The sequence below is a fragment of the Thunnus thynnus genome, chromosome 8 (genome assembly GCF_963924715.1).
Source record: "Thunnus thynnus chromosome 8, fThuThy2.1, whole genome shotgun sequence".
NCBI lineage: Eukaryota > Metazoa > Chordata > Actinopteri > Scombriformes > Scombridae > Thunnus > Thunnus thynnus.
Genome location: NC_089524.1, coordinates 13,414,800 through 13,429,870, shown reverse-complemented (window position 1 = coordinate 13,429,870; position 15,071 = coordinate 13,414,800). Strand labels below are relative to the sequence as shown.

General features: G+C 37.0%; 1 protein-coding gene across 1 annotated transcript; it reads left to right on the top strand.

Annotated features, from left to right (window-relative positions):
* The first annotated feature begins 32 nt into the window (after positions 1-32).
* Positions 33-15,041, top strand: LOC137187614 (disabled homolog 1-like). The gene is made up of 10 exons (XM_067596644.1): positions 33-305; positions 455-630; positions 3,513-3,652; positions 6,945-7,043; positions 7,931-8,062; positions 9,192-9,272; positions 9,370-9,417; positions 9,573-9,629; positions 10,098-10,188; positions 13,059-15,041. Exons 2-10 carry the CDS (start codon positions 546-548, stop codon positions 13,475-13,477), a joined length of 1,152 nt encoding a protein of 383 aa, XP_067452745.1. The 5' UTR covers positions 33-305; positions 455-545; the 3' UTR covers positions 13,478-15,041.
* The last annotated feature ends 30 nt before the right edge of the window (positions 15,042-15,071 follow it).

Sequence of the window (15,071 nt, the reverse complement as noted above, 5' to 3'; positions counted from 1 at the left end):
TCCATATTTTTCTGGCACTTTGACACATTTAGTTGAGATGATATTTTAGAAAATACCACCCAAAGCATGTCCTTGGGGGAAACGCTCACATCCCCTGAGAGGGAAAGCACCATATGCTGACTGTCTTTCCAATTACAGCGTCTTCAGCCTTCTACCAGAGTTCCCATGTCTTGTATTTGTACTTGGACGTCCCAGCGGATGTTAATATATCACTAGTGAGTCTGCGGCTTAACCTTTGACTCTGAGAAGCTTCGGCTGCCAACTGAGCTTAAGCAGCAGGGTTAGAGCAGACACATACTCCAAAGGTGAGACAGCTCAAATGTTTCCTCTTGTGCTTTTTAGGAAACAAAATTACAAATTCAACTTATAACTTCTTTAAACCTGGAAATCTTATTTCTTTGCACTTTGACAAGAAGAAATGTCTGACATGATTTGATTTTCTCTTTTTCTCAAGCTGCTCTTTTTCAGCCAATAAGTGTGACAGCCACATTGTTTTCGCATCATCCTGCGCACCCCCTGCCTTGAATTTCTAAACAGACCTCAACATGATGGATATGGAGCAAGCAGCTGGGAGTTGTCCTGCCCCAGACCAAGCTGCTGTCAGTACCTGGCTGTCCTCCAGCACCAAAGGTATGAGTGCTAGGCTGCTGTTAGGGTTCACTCTCAGAAAAAAATAAATAAATAAAGCTCATAGATTTTATTTTTTATGAGAGGGGCTTTGACATTTTACTTATGGAAAATTTAATCAAAACCTGCTAAATGCAGGAGAGGTCTGTCTAAAACTTTTCCTCTGACAAGGCTGGGCTGAGTCTCCCATTATAAAACTGTAACCAGCAGTATAATTGAAAGGAATATTTTAGGCTTTGCCATATTTAAGGTATAAATGTACAGAACTCCACCCAGATAAAACTACATAATGGCAATATTGTATGTATTTAGGGTATCTGGGGGACAGATTTACCATTCTCACACTTTATCAATTTCCTCAGTCTTGGTGATGAAGTGACAAACTGGCAGCATGTTGAAATTAAACTTAACCCTAATTCATATCTTTTAATTAACACAAACAATTACCTTCAATCTGTCAGCTTTTTTAACGACACAGATGATCCACCATTTTGTCAAGCAAGCATGTAGAATACCTGAACTCCTTTACAGTGGACCATCATTTGTTTTAGTTTTGTGACGACACTTTGTGAGATTACAGGTGACATGTAAAATATAGTATGTCCTCTGGTCTGATTTGAGACAAGGAGTTTATATTAGATCTGAGGGGAAATAAGGATGTTTCAGGTAAAACTCTTGATTTTGTTCCTCTTCCATGTTCATCCTGCACCACTGGATGGTGTCCAGCAGCTCCAGCTGTTTGAGAAACACATTATTGATGTCACTTATAGAGTTACACAGTAGTGTCTTACTGGAACTCGTTTAAGACATTTCCAGCCTTGCGGAAAAGTGTTCAAGTGAAGAAGATGTGTGTTTATCTGGTTTGATTTACAGCTCATGTGATGCCAAAAAACACTATCTTCTCAAGTACAGTGTTTCTGTTTACACATACAGCTGTGGTGTCAAGAGAGTAAAAAATTCCAGAGAGACTTTAACAAATATAGATCTTACATAATCCTTAGACAAGTTAACCATTAGCCATCATGAGAAATGATGATTTTATAACAATATGATTACTTTGGGTGAGACTATATTCCAGTTATGTGCCAATAAAATCAACAGGTCACCTGCAGTTGTCATTAACTCATCATAAAATACTGAAGCAAGGATTGTAAAAGCTAATAAAGCCTCCTAGAAGCTGATACTGTGTTCTCATGTTACTTTGGCTGGCTTTTTATTTTAGAGTGATATTAGATGAGTAATAAACACAACAGGAGAAAAGTAACTCCAGCAGGAGCCAAGTCTCCAAAGGTATGACCTGCTTTAGTTTCAAGTCTGTAGCGAGGTCTCATCAATAAACCCCAATGACTGGACATGCAGAGTCCTAAAAGGGATCATGATGTTCTTGAACTGGTTTCTGCATTTATCATATACTGTAAAGCCGGAGTAAATAAATCAAAAGAGGTGTCACATGAGACCTTTCGAAAGGCATTTAGAGGCATTCTTGACAACTCAGCAGGGATCCAGCGATGTCTTACTGAACCAAGTGAACTTATGACTTTATCCAACTCTTTGTTGTTTTTTTTCAACTGTGCCGCCCGCTGCTCCACAGTGAATTCATGGTATTTTCCCATACGTATCAGTATCAGTGTAATATTTTACAAACTGTTTTTGGTTCTAGAGTTTTTATAAAATACAACATATCAAACTTCATCTGCAATAGAACGATAACAATGTTGTTTTCCCTGGCATTTTTACAGACACACCAACCTTTATCAAGATTGAGACAAGCATTTCCAGTCTGACTGAAGAAATTATGAAAAATAAACACTCAAAACTCAAAACATAAACAATAAAAGCAACAGAAAAAAAAAATCTTTAAAACGGTGACAAAGAAGATATCCTAGACACAAAAACACATCATAAAAGACAAGGATTATATAATTTTACGCTATCGAAGGTGCCAACATTAGTGAATTAAAGTGTCAAACATAAAACAATGCACTGCAATGTCCATGTTCTGTGTAGGACTGCTGTCTAGCAGCCATTGTTTGAATTGTATCATGGATCTTTCAGGCATTTGGATGAAGTTGAATATTGTCACTAGAATATATATGATGCATCCACATCAGATATGTCACACCCAACAAAACAGTAATGAATGGGCATAATGGGGAATTGGTTCATGCTTGAGTGCAAACATGGTGCTAGTATATCACTGTTAAACTGGCTGTTTGTATATGTTTCCTGGAAAAAAAAACTGTTAATTTTAGAGGTTATTTATCTTGTGACAATCGCCAGATCAGGTCATTTATTAGGTGTATTTTGTATTGAACTGTGTAATGCAAACATGCACTTGAGTCGGTATTTGTGCTGATGTTGAACACCAAACTAACTACACAGCACATGTGAAGCTGTTATAGAGTCGACCTTTGTTACAGCAACACATACTGACATTTCTATAGTCACAAGATTACTGTTTTCATTCGAGGAGATAAGATGAACCATTGACCAAGGATGAGTCAAACACTCGCTGAGCAATTTGCTTACATACGCAAAAACTGAAACACTTCTAGAACATATAAACAACCACAGACTTGTACTGTTTATCCATATATATACAAATAGACACGAAAACATACATGCTAGACTCACAAATGTGGGAACACGGTATGTGTGACATAGAAACACACACAAACACAGGCATTACGGTAAAAGACTAAGAGGAGCAAACATACTAAAAACACAAATAAGCATCTACTTTCATTAAATCATGACAAAAATAATTAATAAATAAAAGATAATTAACACAATTATACACAGACTTGCATATTTTTGCTCTCATACAGACTTGTCCTCATAGTTTGACCCCTTTTTTTTCTACCGTGCCTCTTCATGTTTCCCAGGAGCCACCAGAACACCCAGTGACGTCCTCTACCGTTTCCATGGCGACGGCGTTCGCTATAAAGCCAAGCTGATTGGTGTGGACCCAGTGCCCACTGCCCATGGAGAGAAGACGTGCTGGGACTCCATGATGAAACTAAAGGTGTCCTCCTCCTCCCAAAATAAATTTATCTCATGTTTTCTCTTGATTAAATCTGGTTAATTGATGCTGAGTTGATCCTCTCGTCCTCTACAAGTCACACACAACCATTCTATCTGAGAGAAAATTAAAAATAAACACCAGATGTCTGAGTGATTTAGGAGTCATTTTCAGAGGCCCACATTAAGTGAAACCAGATAAGTGTTATCTTCTGTCTCACAATAGATGAAAAATGGCAGTTGCAATAATGAAGGCTACATTTGCCTAATCAGTCCAATTACATCCAAATACAGTGCCTATAAAAAGCATTCACTCCCCTTGGTTGTTTTCACGTTTGTTTGTTTTTACAACATTGAATCAAAGAAGGTAATCAACTGAAAAACATCCTTTAAAGATTAAATGAAAACAGATCTTTTCAGGAATGGCTTAAAAAGAACATTAAAGCTGGAATGCAGGATTTTTGTCTCCCCCTTCTGGCAGTAAGAGTAATTACAAAAACACTGTCAACAGCTGCCTACGTCATAGGCTCCACCGTAGCCTACTCTGTCGCTACTGTTGCGGCTGTAAAACAGTGGATAAATTGTTTTGAGCATCAGTTGTTCCACTATCAGAATTTGATCCATCCAAAAATTGTGAACCTGTCCTTTAATGTCCTGGAGTGGCCGATTCAGAAAGAGTCCAGGCTGGAATCTTTCTCAATCTCCGTGCAACCTGATAGAGTTTTGCAAAGAAGAACATGGAAAAATGGCAGTGTCCGGATATGTAATGCTAATAGAGACCTGTCCAAAAGTGCATATACTAAAAATGTGCTTGGAGGGGGTGAATACTTATTTAAATAAGTATTTTGTATTCTATATTTGTAATTAATTTAGATTACTTTGTGCACATATAGTTCTTGGCTCAATGAAAAGTTCCTCCTCAGTCATAGGTATTTTTCTTGCGAGTATAAACTATGGTGAATGTACTGGGGTCATCTGATGGAAAAGCAGTTGTGGGAAAGTTCCTGCAGAGGACAAAGTGCTGGTATATCTGACATCCCACTGAGACCTAACATGTCAATAATTTCAGGCCCTCTCATCTCACATGACTTTGTACTTTGCACTCCCCAGTGGGAATTTATATCGAGTCAAGATTTTCAGACATGGGTCACAAGCCTGAACTATCTCCAGTTAGCTATTCAGCCATAAAATAATGTTATAATAAGTCATATTTATCTTCTTCTACATATTTATATATTTTTCTTATATATAGTCTAACTTACTAACTTACAACTTCCAAATTACTGTCCCAACACCAAATCCGTTATGTGTAAAATTTGAATAATTCTGATTTTGGCGCCTCCATTTGTAGTATAAAAAAGATCATATGTGGCAGACAGTGATGCATGCCAATATTGGACCAATTTTCAATGAGATTGTCTAAACAAGAACTTGTAAGATCAGATTTGAAAGATGTATAAATGACTGTTCGCTAACCCCCACTTAGCAAGTGTCAGTACATCTGTCAGTTGCTTTTCATCCACACACGGCACTTATGCACTTTACACTGATAATAGTGGCAAATTTAACACTCAAAATGTATAATGATTTTTAAAACAATGGGTCCTTGATTTCAGACAGAAGTGGACAAAAGCAGGCGATCAATTCTAAGCAATAGCTAGCTAATATATGCTAACGTTAGCTCCATCAGTTGGTTTAAAACGCTGTTTCTAGCTGATGTTTAATGCTTCCAGCCAACTCGTTTTGTAATAAAAACTCTGTGAAGGGATTCAAATATGTGCTTGATTCATGAGCGAGTTAGTACTTGAAGGAAAAATGTAAGATCAAACTGTTATTTTGTTCTAATATTTTTGTTGCTTAGATTGAATTCATTCCTATTTTTAAACCCTTTTAACATTAGGAGAGACAAGGCTTTTAGGATGAGGACTAATAGATGTGTTTGGCAAACGTAAAGCTATCTCGGATAAGGTGGGTTTGCTTGAGTGTAAACTTCCCCAAATCCAATAAAGAGCTGCTAACGTTATGTACCTAAATTCTCCATACAGAGCCAGCTTTCACACATCCAGGAAATACAACACACACAGTGGATGTGCTGTGTTTTTTTCTTTCTTTTTAACATAACCTGTAAACCTACAAACTAATGTAGTTAGTTAATGATGGGCTAACTCTTGGCCTTAGAGGTAACGCTGAGATAGTAAGCTAATTAGCCAGACATGCTACAAATTACAAATTCATCAGACATACACAGTGTTTAATCCACTCATTACAATTTTTTCTTGTGTTTTTGGTTTAAGAAAGGCTAAAAAAAGAGGCCACCACCCTGCATACTCTTTAAATAGCCTACAGAACATCTCTGCTACTAGAGCACCATGTACACCGTTTTGGTAGTTTGACAGGCCTGCTGTGCCTAGTTACAGTTGCTAAGCTGTGATTGAACATCATTATTTGGGGAAAGGGTTCACCAAATTGTCAATTACATAAAAAACCTCTACATAATGGCTTTTATTTAAATTATAATTACTATAAATCATAGACTGTAAAAAAAAATATAAACGTAGCCAACGTGACACCACCCATTGGTTTCTGAAAGTGAGCAGATCAAGCCGTTGCCATCTTGGCAGCGCCTGACTCCGCCTAACTCCTAGCTAATCGAGATTGGTCACAGAGGTGGAGCTGAGATGGGCCGAAAGAAGTCTGGCTGCTGAAACAAGCCACCAAGCGGCTAGCAACCTGTCACTCAAAGCAGCCATGTCCTTAGTTATGCATAACTTTAATGAAATTTAAATGGGTGAGTTATAAAAAAATTCACCCCCCATACAATTGTCATGAAAGGGGAAATTGGCTATAGAGACCAAAACTGTTTTTTTGTACCAGGCTGTAAACATGTTTATTTCTGCTGTAAAATTTGGCATTTCAACATGGGGGTCTATGGGGACTGACCCGCTTTTGGAGCCAAACTCAAGTGGCCATTCGAAGAACTGCAGTTTTTGGTTTCTCTACATTGGCTTCATTGGTTCTTCTCTCTCCCTTGGATATGGTTGCTCTGCTCCATCTCACTCTAAAATCAGATTCTGCTGCTATTTTAAACCACTCAAACTTTTTTACCCAGTTTGTTCCCACAGGAGCAGCCAGGCTTTGGTACAAACAGTCAGGATTTATCTTTTTCATTATGATGAGAAATCCATATAGATTAGTTTCAGTCTCATTGGAACCTGTATTTCATATTCACATTTACCTGTGTGTGTGTGTGTGTGTGTGTGTGTGTGTGTGTGTGTGTGTGTCTGTGTGTGTTGAAGGGCATTGAGGCAACAGCGAGGAAACAGGGGAAACACAAGCAGAGAATTTGGTTGAAAATTTCATTCAGTGGCCTTAAAATCATCGATGAGAGGACCGGGGTGAGTCCCATCAACTCTCTCTCTCTTTCTCTCTCTCTCTCTTTCTCTCTTTTTCTCTCTCTCTCTCTTTCTCTCTTTCTCTCTCTCACTCTCTTCTTGTAGTTGTAGCGCCTCCCTCAGGTTGATTGTTAATCTTCAAACTTTTCTGTTTAGTGTGTGCAACCACAACAACCACAGTGGGTTATACAAGCTGCTTTCTTTCCAAAATTGGACAATTCTCAGGATTGCTCAGGAATGGAGCGGCTGATTATTTATATCCTACAAACTGTCGTGGATCAGTACCATAAAACTGCTCCCCAGTGCTTTGCTGATACTGTAAATGAACCTACCTGAGGCTCAGTTAGAAGTTAAAGTTCCTGTTTTAATTCCCTGAAAAGCATCACATGTGTTTTCTTATTATAGTAACCAGTTAAACAAAGTTGTGAAAGTAATACTGCAGTTTACGTGGAAGTTGGTCTTTTGAGATGATTAAGGTTTTGCTTCCACATCTGCAAACTCGTGTTGGTGCAAGTGTTGGTTTCTGTGATACCAAGAAGGCACAAACTGCTGCCTGTAAAGAAAAAGTATCCCTGCCAACATGCAAAAAGCTAAATTTTAACAAATTGCTCCTCTTTGGAATTCAGTTCTTATCTCAGATATTTACACGGCAAAAAATCAATAATCAGGTTAATGGTGAAGTTAGCAGAAAGTGTTTGAAATGAGAAATATATAAATAACTTCAGAGCTACATTTTATGGTTATATCATATTGCCCTTTTTTCTTTCAGCTAATTGTACATTTCTATTCCCTTTTCTACCTTGGTGTTTTATTGCTGAATGTTTTTGAAGTGGTTACATATGTTGTAACATAACTTAATGCTCAAATCCTTTATTTTTTATGTTTTCCAGGCTGTACTCCATGACCACGAGAGGAGCAGGATCAGCTCTTTAACAAAAGATCAGTCCGACCTCAGAGCTCTGGCATACATCTACCAACAAGAAGACACTTGCACCCTCTTCTACATCAAGATGGCTAACCTGGTAACAACACAGGATAGAAAAAGGAGGAAGAGAGAAACATAGGGAACTCTTAATGACATTTAAATTCCTAAACTGGGCCATGTTCTTCATAAATATCAGATATGTTTATGAAAAGCCTAAGAAAACAAGATGACCAGTGAAAATGTCTCATAAAACATGCAGTTCACTGTGCACAGCGAACCACAAATTCATCACAACAGTAATTATGTGTGAGCGTATCCTTGGACCAGATTGAACACAGAAGTACAATACATCATCCTCTCAAATTTAATGAAAATCTGATTAGTGGTGTTTTAGGTGTCACCTGAAAAAATAGACAAATAGTTGCAGTAAATGCAAAATCTTTAATCACTGACTACGGGTTAAATCAATATTATTTAGAGCATTCGTTCAAAATTTTTGGAGTCTGTTTTAAAACAATAGTCAGGTGCCCATATAAACACTGAAACATGTGAATCATTCCTCTTGTTTGTAGGAAATCTTTTCCTAATGTGTTTTTAATGTAAGCGATGAAGGACAAAATCCACAGTCTTCATGACCACAGTCTTTATGCATCCTTTGTGCAAGAGTGTATTCCAAAGTTTATCTGAAGCCAATAGGAAGCTAGCAAGCAAGTGGTTATATTCAACAGTAACAGTCTTCTCAGTTCAAAGTTTCTGTGGACAGTGTTCAGACTACTTGGTTAAGGTTGGTGAAAGATTGTGGTTTTGGTTCAGTGATAAACATGTGCTTGAAGTCACTACAGACTTTTTTTCTATATTTAACCAAAACCATGATCTTTCCCTGACCTTAACCAAGTGCTGCCAGTGCCTAAACATAACCATAAAAAAAGTTAAATATGTAAAGCTGTAAATTGCCTGAAATTAACAGCAACATTTCACCACATTTAGCTCCAAACAACGTTTAAAAAAGTGGTGTGAATTTTTTAAAGTCACTTTTTTACCAGATTTACAGCAATATTTGTGAACTTTGTCAATGCTAAATCAAAATGTTAAATGTTAAATCTAAATATTAAATCTAAATCTAAATGTTGTGGCAGAAAAAGTAATGAAAAATGTTGTTGTTGTCATTTTTATGATTATTTTTATGATTATTTTTATGATTATGATTATTATTATGTGTTCATCAGGCAGATCCGGTCATGGTCGACATAAAGGAGGTCTGTGAGAGAGTGGACCCAGAGACACCAGAGGATGCTACAGAGACACAAGTCAGAGAAAATCTTTAATCTTCATCAGTGGACTTTTTTTTTTTTTTTGTCAATACCATGTTTTTATTTTTATTTTATTTTCTGTTCTTTTTACCAGAATAGTGTCTTATTGGTTCTAGATGAGAGTTCAGACCATCTACCTGAGGTAAATGCAATAAATAAAATGTTACACATCCTTTCAAAGACCCCAAATACTTTCCTGAGGTTCATTATTGAACATCTTTAGACAGAAGTGGATCCAGTGGTTGCAGTAAAACTCTTTGTCTTTGAATGTGATGACTGAGTCACTGTTATTTTCAGGCTAATGAGCACGTGTTCAGTCCACGACCGGACTCTCCATCCAGACAAACTAAACAGGTAACATTAAGAAGAAGAGCACAATCCAGCATGGAGTGATTTTATCCGAGGCACTCCACAGCACCTGAATATTTTCTCAAAACATGGTCCAACCAAACCCTTAACACAACCAAACAATCATAAATCAGTTTTTTAATGTTGTTAACGCAAATGACAATGGACACATTTGTCTCTGTGAAAAAACTACTAAGAGAAAACTCAAAAATACATCATTACTCTAAAGAGATGAGAGGGTTCCATTTTATTTAGATTTGTATTTTATTCACAATGTATAACTCATATCCATTAATGTTCGCCAGTTAGCAATCATGTGCCTGTTTGGCTCAGCCGTCTCTCAACAACAAGAGAACTACAGCTAAAACTACAACTCAAAGAACAGTCTGCCTGATGCTATTGAAATCTATTTGTTTTTTTATTGTTCCTAAATTAAAAACACAGACCAAATCTTCTCTGTGTCTCTGTCTGCAGCCTTCTTCCAGTAATGAGTTGATGGAAATCTTCTCCATCCAGATGGAGGAGCCGCTGATGCCCAGCCAGAGCGTATGTAGCATTGAGCCAGGTGAGTTACAACAAGAGAGGAACTGATTCTGTATGAGATGTTTTTACTCTGTTAAGAGCAGATATTCCTCTTGAAAACAAGAATAACTCTTGAGTCTAACCACAGCCATCTATAATCTTTGGATGAAACATTTAACTTTAGAGTCAGTTGGGTCAGTACACGGGATTCATTCCTGTTTTCTACATGTTTTTTGTCTTTAAATATCTAAAGCCTAAAATGTATACTTTCACAGTTCACTTTCACTTTCAGCAGTCATTTAAAAATACATTACACCAAAAAAAAGGGATTTTTCAGAGGGTTTTCAAGATTATTACAGCCAGAAATTACTGAATTAATTTACATACGCTTTTCAGAAAAAATTGGGATACAATTTGCATCATTTTTCAATAAACTGCTATACATTGGGCTTCTAAAGTTTATTTCCTGTTTTTAAAAATTCATTGTAATTTGTTGACTTTTACAGATTGCTGATTTGAGAGTTTAGCTCTGTTTTGTCTGTGGACTTAGCTGACTTGTATTTAAAGGGGACAGCGGAAGAAAATGGACATAAGACAGCATGTATGAAGGCACAACATAAATCAAATCGAATCAAATCAAGTTTATTTATAAAGCACATTTAAAAACAACCAGAGTTGACCAAAGTGCTGTACAATAAAATAACATAAGTAAATTAAAACAACATATCAAGGTAACAGCAAAAAAAAGGAGTAGAGATGACATAACAATACTATCCCATATGCAAACAAAAATAAACAAATAATAGTAAAACATAAAACTTTAAGGACACTCAAAGGCCCAAGAGAACATGTGGGTCTTAAATTTAGCCTTAAAAGTGTCTACAGAAGAGGAACACTTAATTTCGAAAGGTAAACTGCTCCAAAGTTTTGGGGCAGCTACAGCAAACACACGTAGTACAACATAAAGTATGTAGTTACAATCCCTGATGCCATCACATCAAGGCCAGCGTTCATACAGATGTAATGTGAAATCATGCAAATAAATGCCTTGAAAACCATTATAAAACTACAGCACCATAAAACAAGCAAACACCGCCTCCCTCCTCAGGGTGAGTCACTGTTAGCATCTTTATCGTGTCTTATTGAATAAGAGCTTTGACACTTCTGCAGTGTGTTATATCACACATCACACTGTGGTGAAAAAACTGTGGTTGAATAGAAATAAGATGATTGTAATGCTGTAGCGCCGAAACCTCAAAGCTCCGTTTACATCTTCGTTAAACATCAAATGACAACAAATAAATCTTAATCAGGTCAAAACTAAACACTTTGTCCTCACTCAGATACACTATATATTAAATCATTGAATATCTGCAGTCATTAAACTCATAAGAATTTGAATTTCATTACAATTACACATAATCAGTAGGCTAAATTACTGCAAACCCCACATTATACATAATATACTGTATATTATTATAATATACATACTGGTGTTTGCGTGACTTATTCATATTTGACATTTAGGGTGATGTGCGTCATGAGTGGTGCGTCATGAGTGTTTGTCCTCAAAATGACACTGGAGTGAGTGAGGATGTCCCATTTGATAAACTAAATTCCTCCGTACTCATGTCTCCTCTCTCACTCTCTCATCCTTGCTGGGAGGAACTAAGACGCGAGGAAGAGAGGCAAGTGAGTGACCTCTGACCTTTGACCTGGAGGAGCAAGAGAAAAGAAAGGTTTCCCTGAATGTACATAGTATTTTCCCATCGTCAGTCTGTGTATGTTTTCTGTGACATGCACGCTTATTGTGGATATTGTAATTCCCATGATACAGCTGGTAAAGAGCCAAGTGTCAGTCATGTTTTAAAATTATATACAGTAAGACAAAGGAAGAACAGATGATCTCGCAGATATTCAGCCTTTTTCAGCACATGCTCAGTTCCCACACTGGAAGATTAGATGATCCTCTGTCCCTGTTTTTGAGAAAAATAATGAATCATGAAACGCAGAAGAAAGACTGATACAGAATCTTTTAGATTTTAGATATTTTGTTGAAGGTCTTCTGTGTTAACATGAGAGAAAGCAGCAGTGTGATGTTTATGTAGTGCAGTGAAAATTCAGAGTGTGGAGGTCGGGATAGAGGGTAGTAACATCTTCAAGGCCTGAGTTTATGTCTTTTTAATAGTTAACAATTACAACAATTTTTCCCAAACCTTAACCAAATGGTCGTATTTCCCTCAATGAATCACACATTTCCAATACAGATGAAATGCATTAATCAAATAGTAATCAAAGGTTGGCAAATAACCTTCAAAAATGTTTCATTAAAGGAAGTTGGGATTTGGCAAAATTGTCCAATATCACCTAGAGTTCAAGTTAACAATTATTTCCATTATTAGTTTATCTGTTGATTATTTTTTCAATTAATCGCTTAAACTTTTAGTATTTAAAAGTTTAAAATGTGAGAAACCAAAAGATATTATATTCAAAATTATGTAAAACAGAGAAAATGAACGAATCCTCATGCTTGAGAAGCTGGAATTAATGTTTATTTGGCATTTCTGCTTGATAAATGACTTAAAGGGAAAGTTTGACATTTTAAGAAAACACACTTATTTACTTTCTGGTCAAGAGATCTCATGTCTGTGTAGTAAATATGAAGCAAGAGCCAGAAGTGGATTAGCTTAGTTTAGCATTAAGAGACTGGAAACAGCTAATCTAGCTCTGTCCAAAGGTAAAAATCCACCTACCAGCACTTCCAAAATTCAATAATTCACACATTATATTTCATTTGTTTAATCCATAAAACAGTATAAACAGAGTATAAACAGACAATAATATGTAACTGTACAATTAAAGCAGATCTGAGTTTCAAAGACTAACTTAATTTCTCTTCTTCATTTCTTCCAGAATCTCCGAAGCAAATGTTGTCCAACCCTCAGATCCTCTCCATGTTCCCCACACAGCCAGTAGGGGGCTCTCCATACTCCTCTCCCCCATACTCTCCTACCGCCATGCCCTGGGGCCAGCAGGGGCCACTGAGAACCCAGAGGGCAGGTCCCATGGGTGCAGCCCCCTGGCCCACCATGAATGGTGGCATGGTAGCGTGGGCAGCAACAGGCATCACTGGTCACCCTACAGGCAGCCAGATTCAGGCTCACAGCTCTCAGCCCGGGGTCATGATGGGAAGAAACACAATCGACTACCCGGCTGCGCCCACTGCCGTTAACGGGTACCCCACCCCTCTAAACTCCCCCTACAACCACCCTGGAGCGACAGCAACACTGCAGTCGATGTCCCCCTCCATGGAGCATAATCCCTTCCTGTGATTAACTGGTTAGACTGGCAAAATTGGTTAGTGTGATTTGGATTAGGAAAAAATAATAATTAAAATGGCTTGATTGCTTTTGCTTTGTTTTTGTGTTATCACCGATTTTCATTTTCTTTTGTTTGAAGAGAATTTAGCTGCAATGATTTTAGAGGTGCAGTGTCAGTCTGTCGGGTGGTCCACTGCTTTGGTCCAGACTGACAACAGTGATTTAAATGATTGAAATAAATTTGAATTTTATACATTTAGACAGTCATGATCCCCTGAGGATGATTCCCGCTGACCTTTTGTCTAGCGCCAAGAGCAGGTCAAAATTTTCACTCATACTGTGAAATGTCTCAACGTCTACACGATGGATTGGGACAAATGTTTGTACAGACATTCATGTTTCTCAGACAACGAATCTAACCATGAGGTTGAAACAAACAAAACACCATTGATCATGATTACACTGATGATGGCTTCTTGCTGAAACGTGTCTGTTTCTGTAGAGTCTGTCCACAATAAAAAAAACAATAAGAAGACAGAGCTATGAGTGTCAGTGTTTTGTTTGTTTCATCTTCACCACAACCATACACCCAATACTCTGTTTAAGTTTTGGAGCTGTGTGCACGGCTGCTTTGTACCAGATCTAACCATGAGGTTAACATTTGGGGGTTTTAGTGAAATGTTTATTGTTTGGATTTCTATGAAGTTTGGTACATAAATGTAAGTGTATGCATTAGTAGTAAATATTAAGTAAGCAACTGTAATAATTTTGTGATCCCTTCACCATCATCTGGTTTATATTCTATGTTTCTTGCAAACTTATGACACCAGTCTCAGCTGTACTCTGTGTTTAGTGCTAACTTGCAAATGTTAGCATGCCTATAAACATAGGCATGCTGTTAAACATAGATTGTGAAACCCGCAGAAGGTCAGCACAGATGCATTGTCATCATGATCATTTTAACATGATGACATTACCATTTACAGTAGTAGAGCCTCTCTCAGTGTTTCTACTCAAGTTGACTGGAAGATTAAAACACTGAAACAAGTCAAGTTATGAGGAAAAGGACAGTTTTCCTGCTCTTGTTTCTCAAAAATTGTATGGAAAGTAACACACTTTGATTCTCCTGCATATTTACAGTTCTTGTACCTGAACGTATCTAATACCTTAAATTACTTTTCCTTTCTTTCTTTGATTTCTAAATCTTTCTTTTTTTGCTAAATTGTCATATTTTACATAAAAGATAAAATACAGAACATATAAAGAAGCCTAAAACCTACTTTTACTTTACTTTACTTTACTTGGTTTCATTTTAATTTTTTTTTCGCAGACAAAAAATGTCACATTGTCTTGTATCTTCTAGTTTATAATTAAATTCAGTTTTGCTTCTTCTTTTTTTCTCACTTTCCTTTATATTTTGCACACATATTAAAAAAAACATAAAAAGAGGATATACAATTACTAAACACACTTTGCCAGAGACACAAAAAACTCATTTTGCTTTGCTTTAATTAAAATATCCTTTTAACCCAAAATACATAGTCTGTACATTACAAGACACATGTTCAAAAAAGTCTGACCTTTTAAGAGGAACTGAAACACTAAA